General features: G+C 47.1%; 1 protein-coding gene across 1 annotated transcript in view; it reads right to left on the bottom strand.

Moving 5' to 3' along the window:
- Positions 1 to 18,449, bottom strand: part of LOC121567684 (rho guanine nucleotide exchange factor TIAM1) — a 169,982-nt gene that overhangs the window by 52,672 nt on the left and 98,861 nt on the right. Inside the window, exons 13-17 of the mRNA XM_041877898.2 lie at positions 16,956 to 17,060; positions 16,363 to 16,444; positions 15,708 to 15,794; positions 14,096 to 14,308; positions 10,984 to 11,084 (exon numbers count right to left, since the gene is read on the bottom strand). Coding sequence (XP_041733832.2) covers positions 10,984 to 11,084; positions 14,096 to 14,308; positions 15,708 to 15,794; positions 16,363 to 16,444; positions 16,956 to 17,060 — 588 coding nt within the window. The remainder of the gene's footprint in view (positions 1 to 10,983; positions 11,085 to 14,095; positions 14,309 to 15,707; positions 15,795 to 16,362; positions 16,445 to 16,955; positions 17,061 to 18,449) is intronic.

Raw genomic sequence — 18,449 nt, 5'->3', positions numbered from 1 at the left:
GGCTGCCACTCCATGAACCCAAAGGCTCTTTTAAGAGCCAACTAATACATTACAATAAGTATGTGTGTGTGGAGGGAGGGACAAAACGATCAAACGAAACACAATGGTCAAAATATCTCCTCCAGGAGGTGAACCCGCAATCAAATCAAATAATAATCAAATAATAATAACGAATCAAATTTTATTGGTCACATGCGCCGAATACAACAGGTGCAGACATTACAGTGAAATGCTTACTTACAGCCCTTAACCAACAGTGCATACATTTTTTTATAAAAAAGTAAAATAAAACAACAACAAAAAAAGTGTTGAGAAAAAAAGAGCAGAAGTAAAATAAAATAACAGTAGGGAGGCTATATATACACAGGGGGGTACCGGTGCAGAGTCAATGTGCGGGGGCACCGGCTAGTTGAGGTAGTTGAAGTAATATGTACATGTGGGTAGAGTTAAAGTGACTATGCATAAATAATTAACAGAGTAGCAGCAGCGTAAAAAGATGGGGTGGGGGGGGGCAGTGCAAATAGTCCGGGTAGCCATGATTAGCTGTTCAGGAGTCTTATGGCTTGGGGGCAATGTTCTGGCAATGTTCTGGCAATGTTCTGGCAATGTTCTGGCAATGTTCTGGCAATGTTCTGATCCACAGGTGGGAACTCCAACACTTACACTATGAATCATGTTCTTAACGCCTTGACTTCAACTGATGATTTTAAATGTCTGGAAGCGTTCCTTTCAATTTTGTTCATTCACTCAGTAGTGATTGCAAGTTTATTTATCTTGCTTGGTTAAAATAGTCTAAAAACCAGTTGATTTGTTGAAAACAGACTCATTTAATCAAGTAGTTAACCAATTTAGCAAGCATTTCGTTTTCTTTTGACTGCACACTGCTGCAACCTGATCTCATAGCATTTCGTATTATTCTGTATGTACAGTGCTATGAAAAAGTATTTGCCCCCTTTCTAATTTTCTCTACTTTTGCATATTTGTGACAATGAATGTTATCAGATCTTCAACCAAAACCTAATATTAGATAAAGGGAACATAAGTGAACAAATAACACAACAATTACATATTTATTTCATAAACAAAGTTATGAAACACCCAATTCCCCTGTGTGAAAAAGTAATTGCCCCCTTACGCTCAATAACTGGTTGTGCCACCTTTAGCTGCAATGACTCCAACCAAATGCTTCCTGTAGTTGTTGATCAGTCTCTCACGTCGCTGTGGAGGAATTTTGGCCCACTCTTCCATGCAGAACTGCTTTAACTCAGTGACGTGTGGATTTTCAAGCATGAACTGCTCGTTTCAAGTCCTGCCAGAACATCTCAATTGGGATTAGGTCTGGACTTTGACTAGGCCATTCCAAAACTTACAATTTGTTGCTTTTTTTGCAATTTTCATGTAGACTTGATTGTGTGTTTTGGATCATTGTCTTGCTGCATGACCCAGCTGCGCTTCAGCTTCAGCTCACAGACGGATGGTCTGACATTCTCCTGTAGAATTCTCTGATACAGAGCAGAATTCATGGTTCCTTCTATTAAGGCAAGTCGTCCAGGTCCTGAGGCAGCAAAGCATCCCCAAACCATCACACCACCACCACCATGCTTGACCTTTGGTATGATGTTCTTACTGTGAAATGCAGTGTTTGGTTTTCGGCAGGCATAATGGGACCCATCTCGTCCAAAAAGTTGACTCAAGTTTGCCAAAAAACACCTGGATGATCATCAAGACTCTTGGAAGAATGTTCTATGGACAGATGATTCAAAAGTATAACTTTTTGGACGACATGGTTCCAGTAATGCCTGGCGAAAACCTAACTCTGCATTCCACAGTACTGCACACTGCCCTATGTAAGAATGCTGTTCATTGACTATAGCTCAGCATTCAACACCATAGTACCCGCCAAGCTCATCATTAAACTCGAGGCCCTGGGTCTGAACCCCTACCCTGTGAAACTGGGTCCTGGACTTCCTGATGGGCCGCCCCCAGGTGGTGAAGGTAGGAAACAACACCTCCACTTCGCTGATCCTCAACACTGGGGCCCCACAAGGGTGCATGCTCAGCCCCCTCCTGTACTCCCTGTTCACTGCGTGGCCAAGCACCCCTCCAACTAAATCATCAAGTTTGCAGACGACACAACGGTAGTAGGCTTGATTACCAACAATGACCAAACAGATTCAGGGAGGAGGTGAGGGCTCTGGGAGTGTGGTGCCAGGGAAATAACCTCTCACTCAACGTCAACAAAACGAAGGAGCAGGAAACAGCAGAGGGAGCATGCCCCTATCCACATCGACGGGACCGCAGTGGAGAAGGTGGAAAGCTTCAAGTTCCTCGGCGTACACATCACTGACAAACTAAAATGGTCCACCCACAGACAATGTGGTGAAGAAGGCGCAACAGCGCCTCTTCAACCTCAGGAGGCTGAAGACATTTGGCTTGGCACCTAAAACCCTCACAAACTTTCACAGATGCACAATTGAGAGCATCTTGTCGGGCTGTATCACCACCTGGTACGGCAACTGCACCGCCCGCAACCGCAGGGCTCTCCAGAGGGTGGTGCGATCTGCCCAACGCATCACCGGGGACAAACTACCAGCCCTCCAGGACATCAACCACCCGAGTCACTGCCTGTTCACCCCGCTATCATCCAGAAGGCGAGGTCAGTACGGGTGCTTCAAAGCTGGGACCGAGAGACTGAAAAACAGCTTCTATCTCAAGGCCATCAGACTGTTAAATAGCCTTCACTAACACATTAGAGGCTGCTGCCTATATACTTAGATTAGAAATCACTGACCACTTTAAGAAATGGAACACTAGTCACTTTAATAATGTTTACATATCTTGCATTACTCATCTCATATGTATATACTGCATTCTATACTATTCTACTGTATCTTAGTCCATGCCGCTCTGACATTGCCCGTCCATATATTTATTTATATATTCTTAAAATCTATTGCTTTACTTAGATTTGTGTGTATTGGGTATATGTTGTGAAATTCTTAGATATTACTTGTTAGATATACTGCACTGTTGGAGCTAGAAACACAAGCATTTCGCTACATCTGCTAAACACGTGTATGTGACCAATAAAATTAGATTTGAGAGAGAGAGAGAGAGAGACAGACAGAGACAGAGACAGAGACAGAGACAGAGAGAGAGAGAGAGAGACAGACAGAGACAGAGACAGAGACAGAGACAGAGACACAGAGACAGAGACAGAGACAGAGACAGAGACAGAGACAGAGACAGAGAGAGAGAGAGAGAGAGAGAGAGAGAGAGAGAGATGCAGTGAAAATACTGACCAATGAGAGGAAGTATGAACTACAGCAGGTGTCAGTTAGACACTAGACTTTCAGGTGGAACCTAAATGTAGCTACATACCACTTCTTCTGCATTCTAATGATCTAGCCTAGCCTGTATCCATATGTTTCTGTGTAAACTGCCTCTGCCATTTTATGCTATGCAGCTACAACGCTATCAGCTACTCCTGGGTAAAGTCCCAAATGGCACCCTATTCCCTATATGGGGCAGTACTTTTGACCTGAGCCCAGTACACTATGTAGGGAATCGGGTGATATTTGGGACACAGCCCTGCTATTCTATGGCATGCAGGCTTGGTTAGTTCACCCTGATGAGTTTATTCAGTCTGTTAATTTATGAGGGAGTTATTATCCTGAGTTTATAACAAGTATAACGAACACCGCCTCCATTAAACGATCTTAATCACCATTCATAATTATAATCAAGCAATTAGAATACAGACAGGCCTAATCAAAGGGTCACCAATTTCTCTCCCTCTGCTCTGCCCTTCCCTTCAAACAGAAGCCCATTCCTCCATCCCATTCCTCCATCCCTCCCCTCCATCCCATTCCTCCATCCCATTCCTCCATCCCTCCCCTCCATCCCATTCCTCCCCTCCATCCCATTCCTCCATCCCATTCCTCCATTCCCTTGGCTGTAGCATGCCTGGTCCACAGAGGATTCATCCAACTATGTAGCCAAAGCTGACATATTAACAAAGGTGTTGAGCAGCTAAAGTAACTAGATGTGATGATGGAGATGTATTTATTTTCAAAGCTTTGAAATGGCTCCAATTCTCTGTAAGGACTTTCTGCATCATATGTAAAACTGGCAATCGCAGATAAAGGAAAAATTGGGTCACGAACGAGAGTCTGAATCATGCACATTTATTTAGGAGTGGCAAGGAGAAACTGTATGTCTGTATTACTCTATTCTCCAGCCAAGAGTCAATGAGCTGGTGGCAGACGATGCAGAACATGGTGCAGAGAGGGGACGTCGCCTGATTACAGACGGTGCAGAATTTGGTGCAGAAAGGGAACGTCGCCTGATAACAGACGGTGCAGAATATGGTGCAGAAAGGGAACGTCGCCTGATTACAGACGGTGCAGAATTTGGTGCAGAAAGGGGACGTCGCCTGATTACAGACGGTGCAGAATTTGGTGCAGAAAGGGGACGTCGCCTGATTACAGATGGTGCAGAATAAGGTACAGAGAGGGGACGTCGCCTGATTACAGACGGTGCAGAATTTGGTGCAGAAAGGGGACGTCGCCTGATTACAGACGGTGCAGAATTTGGTGCAGAAAGGGGACGTCGCCTGATAACAGACGGTGCAGAATATGGTGCAGAAAGGGAACGTCACCTGATTACAGACGGTGCAGAATTTGGTGCAGAAAGGGGACGTCGCCTGATTACAGACGGTGCAGAATTTGGTGCAGAAAGGGGACGTCGCCTGATTACAGATGGTGCAGAATAAGGTACAGAGAGGGGAAGTCGCCTGATTACAGACGGTGCAGAATATGGTGCAGAGAGGGGACGTCGCCTGATTACAGACGGTGCAGAATTTGGTGCAGAAAGGGGACGTCGCCTGATTACAGATGGTGCAGAATAATTTACAGAGAGGGGACGTCGCCTGATTACAGACAGTGCAGAATATGGTGCAGAGAGGGGACGTCGCCTGATTACAGACAGTGCAGAATATGGTGCAGAAAGGGGACGTCGCCTGATTACAGACGGTGCAGAATATGGTGCAGAGAGGGGACGTCGCCTGATTACAGACGGTGCAGAATTTGGTGCAGAAAGGGGACGTCGCCTGATTACAGATGGTGCAGAATTTGGTGCAGAAAGGGGGACGTCGCCTGATTACAGATGGTGCAGAATAAGGTACAGAGATGGGACGTCGCCTGATTACAGACGGTGCAGAATTTGGTGCAGAAAGGGGACGTCGCCTGATTACAGACGGTGCAGAATTTGGTGCAGAAAGGGGACGTCGCCTGATAACAGACGGTGCAGAATATGGTGCAGAAAGGGAACGTCACCTGATTACAGACGGTGCAGAATTTGGTGCAGAAAGGGGACGTCGCCTGATTACAGATGGTGCAGAATTTGGTGCAGAAAGGGGACGTCGCCTGATTACAGATGGTGCAGAATAAGGTACAGAGAGGGGACGTCGCCTGATTAGACGGTGCAGAATATGGTGCAGAGAGGGGACGTCGCCTGATTACAGACGGTGCAGAATATGGTGCAGAAAGGGGACGTCGCCTGATTACAGACGGTGCAGAATATGGTGCAGAGAGGGGACGTCGCCTGATTACAGACGGTGCAGAATTTGGTGCAGAAAGGGGACGTCGAACGTCTCCTGATTACAGGCGGTGCAGAATTTGGTGCAGAAAGGGGACGTGGCCTGATTACAGACGGTGCAGAATTTGGTGCAGAAAGGGGACGTCGCCTGATTACAGACGGTGCAGAATATGGTGCAGAGAGGGGACGTCGCCTGATTACAGACGGTGCAGAATTTGGTGCAGAAAGGGGACATCGCCTGATTACAGATGGTGCAGAATTTGGTGCAGAAAGGGGACGTCGCCTGATTACAGATGGTGCAGAATAAGGTACAGAGATGGGACGTCGCCTGATTACAGACGGTGCAGAATTTGGTGCAGAAAGGGGACGTCGCCTGATTACAGACGGTGCAGAATTTGGTGCAGAAAGGGGACGTCGCCTGATAACAGACGGTGCAGAATATGGTGCAGAAAGGGAACGTCACCTGATTACAGACGGTGCAGAATTTGGTGCAGAAAGGGGACGTCGCCTGATTACAGATGGTGCAGAATTTGGTGCAGAAAGGGGACGTCGCCTGATTACAGATGGTGCAGAATAAGGTACAGAGAGGGGCGTCGCCTGATTAGACGGTGCAGAATATGGTGCAGAGAGGGGACGTCGCCTGATTACAGACGGTGCAGAATATGGTGCAGAAAGGGGACGTCGCCTGATTACAGACGGTGCAGAATATGGTGCAGAGAGGGGACGTCGCCTGATTACAGACGGTGCAGAATTTGGTGCAGAAAGGGGACGTCGAACGTCTCCTGATTACAGGCGGTGCAGAATTTGGTGCAGAAAGGGGACGTGGCCTGATTACAGACGGTGCAGAATTTGGTGCAGAAAGGGGACGTCGCCTGATTACAGATGGTGCAGAATATGGTGCAGAAAGGGGACGTCGCCTGATTACAGATGGTGCAGAATAAGGTACAGAGAGGGGACGTCGCCTGATTACAGACAGTGCAGAATTTGGTGCAGAGAGGGGACGTCGCCTGATTACAGACGGTGCAGAATATGGTGCAGAAAGGGGACGTCGCCTGATTACAGACGGTGCAGAATTTGGTGCAGAAAGGGGACGTCGCCTGATAACAGACGGTGCAGAATATGGTGCAGAAAGGGAACGTCACCTGATTACAGACGGTGCAGAATTTGGTGCAGAAAGGGGACGTCGCCTGATTACAGATGGTGCAGAATTTGGTGCAGAAAGGAAACGTCGCCTGATTACAGATGGTGCAGAATAAGGTACAGAGAGGGGACGTCGCCTGATTAGACGGTGCAGAATATGGTGCAGAGAGGGGACGTCGCCTGATTACAGACGGTGCAGAATATGGTGCAGAAAGGGGACGTCGCCTGATTACAGACGGTGCAGAATATGGTGCAGAGGGGACGTCGCCTGATTACAGACGGTGCAGAATTTGGTGCAGAAAGGGGACGTCGAACGTCTCCTGATTACAGGCGGTGCAGAATTTGGTGCAGAAAGGGGCGTGGCCTGATTACAGACGGTGCAGAATTTGGTGCAGAAAGGGGACGTCGCCTGATTACAGACGGTGCAGAATATGGTGCAGAGAGGGGACGTCGCCTGATTACAGACGGTGCAGAATTTGGTGCAGAAAGGGGACATCGCCTGATTACAGATGGTGCAGAATTTGGTGCAGAAAGGGGACGTCGCCTGATTACAGATGGTGCAGAATAAGGTACAGAGATGGGACGTCGCCTGATTACAGACGGTGCAGAATTTGGTGCAGAAAGGGGACGTCGCCTGATTACAGACGGTGCAGAATTTGGTGCAGAAAGGGGACGTCGCCTGATAACAGACGGTGCAGAATATGGTGCAGAAAGGGAACGTCACCTGATTACAGACGGTGCAGAATTTGGTGCAGAAAGGGGACGTCGCCTGATTACAGATGGTGCAGAATTTGGTGCAGAAAGGGGACGTCGCCTGATTACAGATGGTGCAGAATAAGGTACAGAGAGGGGACGTCGCCTGATTAGACGGTGCAGAATATGGTGCAGAGAGGGGACGTCGCCTGATTACAGACGGTGCAGAATATGGTGCAGAAAGGGGACGTCGCCTGATTACAGACGGTGCAGAATATGGTGCAGAGAGGGGACGTCGCCTGATTACAGACGGTGCAGAATTTGGTGCAGAAAGGGGACGTCGAACGTCTCCTGATTACAGGCGGTGCAGAATTTGGTGCAGAAAGGGGACGTGGCCTGATTACAGACGGTGCAGAATTTGGTGCAGAAAGGGGACGTCGCCTGATTACAGATGGTGCAGAATATGGTGCAGAAAGGGGACGTCGCCTGATTACAGATGGTGCAGAATAAGGTACAGAGAGGGGACGTCGCCTGATTACAGACAGTGCAGAATTTGGTGCAGAGAGGGGACGTCGCCTGATTACAGACGGTGCAGAATATGGTGCAGAAAGGGGACGTCGCCTGATTACAGACGGTGCAGAATATGGTGCAGAGAGGGGACGTCGCCTGATTACAGACGGTGCAGAATTTGGTGCAGAAAGGGGACGTCGCCTGATTACAGATGGTGCAGAATTTGGTGCAGAAAGGGGACGTCGCCTGATTACAGATGGTGCAGAATAAGGTACAGAGATGGGACGTCGCCTGATTACAGACGGTGCAGAATTTGGTGCAGAAAGGGGACGTCGCCTGATTACAGACGGTGCAGAATTTGGTGCAGAAAGGGGACGTCGCCTGATAACAGACGGTGCAGAATATGGTGCAGAAAGGGAACATCACCTGATTACAGACGGTGCAGAATTTGGTGCAGAAAGGGGACGTCGCCTGATTACAGATGGTGCAGAATTTGGTGCAGAAAGGGGACGTCGCCTGATTACAGATGGTGCAGAATAAGGTACAGAGAGGGGACGTCGCCTGATTAGACGGTGCAGAATATGGTGCAGAGAGGGGACGTCGCCTGATTACAGACGGTGCAGAATATGGTGCAGAAAGGGGACGTCGCCTGATTACAGACGGTGCAGAATATGGTGCAGAGAGGGGACGTCGCCTGATTACAGACGGTGCAGAATTTGGTGCAGAAAGGGGACGTCGCCTGATTACAGATGGTGCAGAATTTGGTGCAGAAAGGGGACGTCGCCTGATTACAGATGGTGCAGAATAAGGTACAGAGAGGGGACGTCGCCTGATTACAGACGGTGCAGAATATGGTGCAGAGAGGGGACGTCGCCGGATTACAGACGGTGCAGAATATGGTGCAGAAAGGGGACGTCGCCTGATTACAGACGGTGCAGAATATGGTGCAGAGAGTGGACGTCGCCTGATAACAGACGGTGCAGAATATGGTGCAGAAAGGGAACGTCGCCTGATTACAGACGGTGCAGAATTTGGTGCAGAAAGGGGACGTCGCCTGATTACAGATGGTGCAGAATATGGTGCAGAGAGGGGACATTGCCTGATTACAGACGGTGCAGAATATGGTGCAGAAAGGGGACGTCGCCTGATTACAGACGGTGCAGAATTTGGTGCAGAAAGGGGACGTCGCCTGATTACAGACGGTGCAGAATTTGGTGCAGAAAGGGGACGTCGCCTGATTACAGACGGTGCAGAATATGGTACAGAGAGGGGACGTCGCCTGATTACAGACGGTGCAGAATATGGTGCAGAGAGGTGACATCACCTGATTACAGACGGTGCAGAATATGGTGCAGAGAGGGGACGTCGCCTGATTACAGACAGTGCAGAATATGGTGGAGAGGGGACGTCGCCTGATTACAGACTGTTCAGAATATGGTGCAGAGAGGGGACATCACCTGATTACAGACGGTGCAGAATATGGTGGAGAGAGGGGACGTCGCCTGATTACAGACGGTGCAGAATATGGTGGAGAGGGGACATCGCCTGATTACAGACAATTCCGAATATGGTGCAGAGAGGGGACGTCGCCTGATTACAGACTGTTCAGAATATGGTGCATAGAGGGGATGTCGCCTGATTACAGACGGTGCAGAATATGGTGCAGAGAGGTGACATCACCTGATTACAGACGGTGCAGAATATGGTGCAGAGAGGGGACATCACCTGATTACAGACGGTGCAGAATATGGTGGAGAGGGGACATCACCTGATTACAGACGGTGCAGAATATGGTGAAGAGAGGGGACGTCGCCTGATTACAGACTGTTCAGAATATGGTGCAGAGAGGGGACATCACCTGATTACAGACGGTGCAGAATATGGTGGAGAGAGGGGACGTCGCCTGATTACAGACGGTGCAGAATATGGTGCATAGAGGGGATGTCGCCTGATTACAGACGGTGCAGAATATGGTGCAGAGAGGGGACATTGCCTGATTACAGACGGTGCAGAATATGATGCAGAGAGGGGACGTCGCCTGATTAGACAGTTCAGAATTTGGTGCAGAGAGGGGACATCGCCTGATTACAGACAGTGCAGAATATGGTGCAGAGAGGTGACATCACCTGATTACAGACGGTGCAGAATATGGTGCAGAGAGGTGACATCACCTGATTACAGACGGTGCAGAATATGGTGCAGAGAGGGGACGTCGCCTGATTACAGACGGTGCAGAATATGGTGCAGAGAGGGGACATCACCTGATTACAGACTGTTCAGAATATGGTGCAGAGAGGGGACGTCGCCTGATTACAGACGGTGCAGAATATGGTGGAGAGGGGACGTCGCCTGATTACAGACGGTGCAGAATATGGTGAAGAGAGGGGACGTCGCCTGATTACAGACAATTCCGAATATGGTGCAGAGAGGGGACGTCGCTTGATTACAGACGGTGCAGAATATGGTGCAGAGAGAGGGGATATCGCCTGATTACAGACGGTGCAGAATATGGTGCAGAGAGGGGACATTGCCTGATTACAGACGGTGCATAATATGGTGCAGGGGGACATCGCCTGATTACAGACGGTGCAGAATATGGTGCAGAGAGGGGACATCACCTGATTATTCTGTTTTTAATATCACAAAGCTGGAAGGGAGGATGGAAGGGAGGATGCAAGGGACAAAGAGAGAGTTCCCAAAGAGACAACACTACAGATGACATTCATGAAAGGAGTCCAATCAACTCTACTCAAAAAGCAACTCACATCCACAGAGATTTACCACTGCTAGAGACCTCCTAAAACAACGTCCAGTGACACACAGAGATGAACCACTGCTGCTGACCTCCTAGAACAACGTCCAGTGAACCACAGTGTCAACATACTCACATCAACTAAATGTTTGTATCACCGGTTCATTATTATGCACTTTGTATTTACTGCATTCATGTGATGCAGGGCTCCCATGGAATAGAGACGTTGGTCTCAATGGGACATCCCTGCTTGAATAAAACGTTCAATAGGAATGAGATGAGACCCTTACCTTTCTGCATTGGTCTGCCTCGCTGAACATCTCAAAGTCGTCATCCAGGCTGTCTCCAGAACTGTCCAGCACCAGACCGACCCCGTCATCCAGAATTTCCTCTGGAACATGAAGAATATTAACAATACAAACATAAACAACATAGACAGACCATTGTGACCAGCTGTCCTTCTAGCGTAATGAAACCACCCTATTATCAGACAGACCATGGTGACCAGCTGTCCTTCTAGCGTAATAAAACCACCCTATTATCAGACAGACCATGGTGACCAGCTGTCCTTCTAGCGTAATAAAACCACCCTATTATCAGACAGACCATGGGGACCAGCTGTCCTTCTAGCGTAATAAAACCACCCTATTATCAGACAGACCATGGGGACCAGCTGTCCTTCTAGCGTAATAAAACCACCCTATTATCAGACAGACCATGGTGACCAGCTGTCCTTCTAGCGTAATAAAACCACCCCTATTATCAGACAGACCATGGTGACCAGCTGTCCTTCTAGCGTAATAAAACCACCCTATTATCAGACAGACCATGGTGACCAGCTGTCCTTCTAGCGTAATAAAACCACCCTATTATCAGACAGACCATGGTGACCAGCTGTCCTTCTAGCGTAATAAAACCACCCTATTATCAGACAGACCATGGTGACCAGCTGTCCTTCTAGCGTAATAAAACCACCCTATTATCAGACAGACCATGGTGACCAGCTGTCCTTCTAGCGTAATAAAACCACCCTATTATCAGACAGACCATGGTGACCAGCTGTCCTTCTAGCGTAATAAAACCACCCTATTATCAGACAGACCATGGTGACCAGCTGTCCTTCTAGCGTAATAAAACCACCCTATTATCAGACAGACCATGGTGACCAGCTGTCCTTCTAGCGTAATAAAACCACCCTATTATCAGACAGACCATGGTGACCAGCTGTCCTTCTAGCGTAATAAAACCACCCTATTATCAGACAGACCATGGTGACCAGCTGTCCTTCTAGCGTAATAAAACCACCCTATTATCAGACAGACCATGGTGACCAGCTGTCCTTCTAGCGTAATAAAACCACCCTATTATCAGACAGACCATGGTGACCAGCTGTCCTTCTACCATAATAAAACCACCCTATTATCAGACAGACCATGGTGACCAGCTGTCCTTCTAGCTTAATAAAACCACCCTATTATCAGACAGACCATGGTGACCAGCTGTCCTTCTAGCTTAATAAAACCACCCTATTATCAGACAGACCATTGTGACCAGCTGTCCTTCTAGCGTAATAAAACCACCCTATTATCAGACAGACCATGGTGACCAGCTGTCCTTCTAGCGTAATAAAACCACCCTATTATCAGACAGACCATGGTGACCAGCTGTCCTTCTAGCGTAATAAAACCACCCTATTATCAGACAGACCATGGTGACCAGCTGTCCTTCTAGCGTAATAAAACCACCCTATTATCAGACAGACCATGGTGACCAGCTGTCCTTCTAGCGTAATAAAACCACCCTATTATCAGACAGACCATTGTGACCAGCTGTCCTTCTAGCGTAATAAAACCATCCTATTATCAGACAGACCATGGTGACCAGCTGTCCTTCTAGCGTAATAAAACAACACTATTATTAGACAGACCATGGTGACCAGCTGTCCTTCTAGCGTAATAAAACCACCCTATTATCAGACAGACCATGGTGACCAGCTGTCCTTCTAGCGTAATAAAATCACCCTATTATCAGACAGACCATGGTGACCAGCTGTCCTTCTAGCGTAATAAAACCACCCTATTATCAGACAGACCATGGTGACCAGCTGTCCTTCTAGCGTAATAAAACCACCCTATTATCAGACAGACCATGGTGACCAGCTGTCCTTCTAGCGTAATAAAACCACCCTATTATCAGACAGACCATGGTGACCAGCTGTCCTTCTAACATAATAATATCACCAGGTTCCCAAATGTTTCCTATTTAGTGCAGTACTGTTGACTAGGGCCCATAGGTCTTGGGTTGGTCAAAGTAGTGCACTATATAGTGAATAGGGTGCCATTTGGGACGCAGGCCTAGCCCCTACTTATCCTGGCTCATTGAGAACATGTCAGTATAGAGGTCTACTGTAACTCACCCTGGCTCATAGAGAACATGTCAGTATAGAGGTCTACTGTAACTCACCCTGGCTCATAGAGAACATGTCAGTATAGAGGTCTACTGAAACTCACCCCTGGCTCATAGAGAACATGTCAGTATAGAGGTCTACTGTAACTCACCCTGGCTCATAGAGAACATGTCAGTATAGAGGTCTACTGTAACTCACCCTGGCTCATAGAGAACATGTCAGTATAGAGGTCTACTGTAACTCACCCTGGCTCATAGAGAACATGTCAGTATAGAGGTCTACTGTAACTCACCCTGGCTCATAGAGAACATGTCAGTATAGAGGTCTACTGTAACTCACCCTGGCTCATAGAGAACATGTCAGTATAGAGGTCTACTGTAACTCACCCTGGCTCATAGAGAACATGTCAGTATAGAGGTCTACTGTAACTCACCCTGGCTCATAGAGAACATGTCAGTATAGAGGTCTACTGTAACTCACCCTGGCTCATAGAGAACATGTCAGTATAGAGGTCTACTGTAACTCACCCTGGCTCATAGAGAACATGTCAGTATAGAGGTCTACTGTAACTCACCCTGGCTCATAGAGAACATGTCAGTATAGAGGTCTACTGTAACTCACCCTGGCTCATAGAGAACATGTCAGTATAGAGGTCTACTGTAACTCACCCTGGCTCATAGAGAACATGTCAGTATAGAGGTCTACTGTAACTCACCCTGGCTCATAGAGAACATGTCAGTATAGAGGTCTACTGTAACTCACCCTGGCTCATAGAGAACATGTCAGTATAGAGGTCTACTGTAACTCACCCTGGCTCATAGAGAACATGTCAGTATAGAGGTCTACTGTAACTCACCCTGGCTCAGAGAACATGTCAGTATAGAGGTCTACTGTAACTCACCCTGGCTCATAGAGAACATGTCAGTATAGAGGTCTACTGTAACTCACCCTGGCTCATAGAGAACATGTCAGTATAGAGGTCTACTGTAACTCACCCTGGCTCATTGAGAACATGTCAGTATAGAGGTCATCCTGTGCGTCAGAGCGTCGGGGGGGCAGGTAACAGATCTGGCGTCGGTCTGTAGAGGGCAGAGTGTTGACGGTCAGGGACAGGGAGGCCTGGGAGAACGCCTCCTTCATATCTGAGAAGTTCAGTCTGCACGAGTCCTTCCCATTCAGCTGCAAGATCTCATCGCCCGCATTCAGACCTGGAGGACCAACATAGTATATTAGTGTGAGTTCATACATGCTCATCTGAGATGTATTGTATGAGCTGAACAAAACTAAACAAACTCCCTCCCTCCACAGGCCTGACCCACTTTTCTTTCTATGTGGCCTGAGAAATGTCATCCACTGAGGAACCACAGCTGTCCTCTATGGCCTGCTGCAAGATCTAATCTGCAGTATGTATCCCCTATGGCTTGCTGCAAACTCTAATCTGCAGTATGGATCCTCTATGGTTTGCTGCAAGCTCTAATCTGCCGTATGTATCCTCTATGGCTTGCTGCAAGCTCTAATCTGCCGTATGTATCCCCTATGGCTTGCTGCAAGATCTAATCTGCCGTATGTATCCTCTATGGCTTGCTGCAAGATCTAATATGCCGTATGTATCCTCTATGGCTTGCTGCAAGATCTAATATGCCGTATGTATCCTCTATGGCTTGCTGCAAGATCTAATATGCCGTATGTATCCTCTATGGCCTGCTGCAAACTATAATCTGCCGTATGGATCCTCTATGGCTTGCTGCAAACTCTAATCTGCCGTATGGATCCTTATCGGCACACCGCCACACTGATACATTCTACAGAGATATGACTCTGCTTGTGTCCCAAATGGCACCCTATTCCTTATATAGGGCCCTATGGGCTCTGGTCAAAAGTAGTGCACTACGTAGGGAATAGGGTGCAGTTTGGGACAAAGACACGGTCATGGAAATTCTACACAGGGACACTCAAAGTCAATCTTAAATGAATCATTCTTTACTATCAGCGCGCTTAACTTATAGAACATATTCTGGGCGTTCTGCCAGATGGTCCTAAGGTGGTCCTAAGGTGGAGGTCATGTCCCCCCCCTCATATCTTTACCAAGCACAGGCAGGAACCAAGGATTATTTATGACACTAAGACAAGATGAACATTTTCAAGGCTGTCTCTTCAAATTATAAACATGTCCATCAAAACACTTATCAGTGTGTTGTCATATTCAGCCATGTAGCCCTGAGGATTGTTATGCTAATCAGTTGGATGGCTGTTTTCTTTAGTCCCCTAAACCCTTATCAAATGAGGCATTAATATGCATTCATGCATTTCTAAAAATAAATCCTTCACAACCCCCCATATTGACCTCCTCAACATTAACACTGGAGAGAGTATTCCCCTGACACACACACACACAGTTTTATGAATGTCTCATCAACTGCAGTAATTATGTGATTGTACTTTTCAGTGGAGATTGTATTGAGATGGCTGATGATGAAACTAATCGTATGATATCTTCCCACTCCCTGCCCTCTCTGTCTTGTCTCTGTTCTGTGTCTATTATATTCTCAGATACAGATAGATGGGAGTGTAGATGGAAACTGATTTGATGGATGTGTGGTAATGAACCTCTAGCGAAGGCTAATCCTCCCGCCTTCACATCGGTTATGTAGAGCTGCTGCACCGAATCCTCCTCCACCACTGAGATAGAGAACCCTGGAGGAGAGGCGGGAGGGAGGGAGGGAGGGAGGGAAGGGAGGGAGGGGAGAGAGAGAGAGAGAGAGAGAGAGAGAGAGAGAGAGAGAGAGAGAGAGAGAGAGAGAGAGAGAGAGAGAGAGAGAGAGAGAGAGAGAGAGAAAGATTTCATTATTGAAAGCACATCACTAAATCACCTGGGATTTATTTTCTCTGCCCTGACAGGGATCAGTCTAAGAAATACAGGTAATCTGAGATGTGACTAGAAGTCAATAACAGGATACATCACAACACAACCGCTAGTGGAAGTATTCTCTCAACACATACTGGTGGAAATATGCACTCTGTATACTACAACATGATAGTAATTAAAAGTGGAGTGGCTTCAGAATTGCATTCTTAGCAAGTCAAATGATCTGTGAATGTGGATATATATATGACATTGTCTGCGTCCCAAATGCCACCCCATTGTCTTTATAGTGAAGTGTACTACTTTTAACCAGGTCCCAAAGGGCTCTGGTCAAAAGTAGTGTACTATATAGGGAATAGGGTGCCTAACCCTAACCAATCATACAGGATTCATCCTTACCGTAACCAATCATACAGGATTCATCCCTGTCGAACTGGATGACTTTAGTTATTTTGGAGCCCAGCTCTATCTCTTTATAAAGCTGTGGAGAGATGAAGGAGAGAGCGAGAGAGAGAGAGAAGGAGAGATGGAGAGAGAAAAGGAGAGATGGAGAGAGAAAGAGAGATCAAGAGAAAGAGATGAAGAGAGAGAAGGAGAGAGAGAAGGAGAGATGGAGAGAGAGGAGAGATGAAGAGAGAGATGGAGAGAGAGGAGAGATGGAGAGAGAGAAGAGATGGAGAGAGAAGGAGAGATGGAGAGAGAAAAGGAGAAATGGAGAGAGAGGAGAGATGAAGAGAGAAGGAGAGATGGAGAAAGAGAGATCAAGAGAGAGAGAGAGCGAGAGAGAGAGAGATGAAGAGAGATGGAAGGAACATGAATGTCTTATTACACAAAGAGCAGGAATGGAATACGACGAGGAGTGAGTCTAATTTATTTATACGCTGGTGTGTGTGTGTGTGTGTGTGTGTGTGTGTGTGTGTGTGTGTGTGATCTCAGTGGGATGCTAAGACTGTGACAGGAGATAATCTGTGAGGAGAAAATCAGAATCATACCAAGTCACACAGGTGCTCTTCAGGCTTAGGGATGTAGAACTGGACTTGGTTCTCCAGGAGGAACTTAAGGCGGATGTAATGTTTGGTGGGATCCAGCTGGTGGGCCTGTGGAGTTAAGTAGAGGACACACACACACACACACACACACACACACACACACACACACACACACACACACACACACACACACACACACACACACACACACACACAGTTTAGTCAAGATTCAGAGTGAGGAGTTTAGAAGAGAGGTCAGAAAGAGGATTGGTACAGGGTCGGGCTGCATCTCAATTCTCCAACCTTTTCACAAAGTGTGCACTTGAACACTTTATGGATTGGTGTAATCATTGGCTAGAGGGAGCTTCCAACGTTGTTAGATCCATGACTGATAGTGTGCAAGTGAATGGGGACGCAGCCTCACAGAGGGCATTAGAAATATCAACAGAATGGGGACGCAGCCTCACAGAGGGCATTAGATATATCAACAGAATGGGGACGCAGCCTCACAGAGGGCATTAGAAATATCAACAGAATGGGGACGCAGCCTCACAGCGGGCATTAGAAATATCAACAGAATGGGGACGCAGCCTCACAGAGGGCATTAGAAATATCAACAGAATGGGGACGCAGCCTCACAGAGGGCATTAGATATATCAACAGAATGGGGACGCAGCCTCACAGAGGGCATTAGATACAGTGGGGAAAAAAAGTATTTAGTCAGCCACCAATTGTGCAAGTTCTCCCACTTAAAAAGATGAGAGAGGCCTGTAATTTTCATCATAGGTACACGTCAACTATGACAGACAAAATGAGAAAAAAAAATCCAGAAAATCACATTTTAGGATTTGTAATGAATTTATTTGCAAATTATGGTGGAAAATAAGTATTTGGTCAATAACAAAAGTTTCTCAATACTTTGTTATATACCCTTTGTTGGCAATGACACAGGTCAAACGTTTTCTGTAAGTCTTCACAAGGTTTTCACACACTGTTGCTGGTATTTTGGCCCATTCATCCATGCAGATCTCCTCTAGAGCAGTGATGTTTTGGGGCTGTCGCTGGGCAACACGGACTTTCAACTCCCCTCCAAAGATTTTCTATGGGGTTGAGATCTGGAGACTGGCTAGGCCACTCCAGGACCTTGAAATGCTTCTTACGAAGCCACTCCTTTGTTGCCCGGGTGGTGTGTTTGGGATCATTGTCATGCTGAAAGACCCAGCCACGTTTCATCTTCAATGCCCTTGCTGATGGAAGGAGGTTTTCACTCAAAATCTCACGATACATGGCCCCATTCATTCTTTCCTTTACACGGATCAGTCGTCCTGGCCCCTTTGCAGAAAAACAGCCCCAAAGCATGATGTTTCCACACCCATGCTTCACAGTAGGTATGGTGTTCTTTGGATGCAACTCAGCATTCTTTGTCCTCCAAACACAACGAGTTGAGTTTTTACCAAAAAGTTATATTTTGGTTTCATCTGACCATATGACATTCTC

This window comes from Coregonus clupeaformis, chromosome 6 (assembly GCF_020615455.1).
Source record: "Coregonus clupeaformis isolate EN_2021a chromosome 6, ASM2061545v1, whole genome shotgun sequence".
In the NCBI taxonomy this organism is placed as follows: Eukaryota; Metazoa; Chordata; class Actinopteri; order Salmoniformes; family Salmonidae; genus Coregonus; species Coregonus clupeaformis.
Note: the sequence above shows the minus strand (reverse complement) of the source record. Positions and strands in the feature narration are given on the sequence as shown.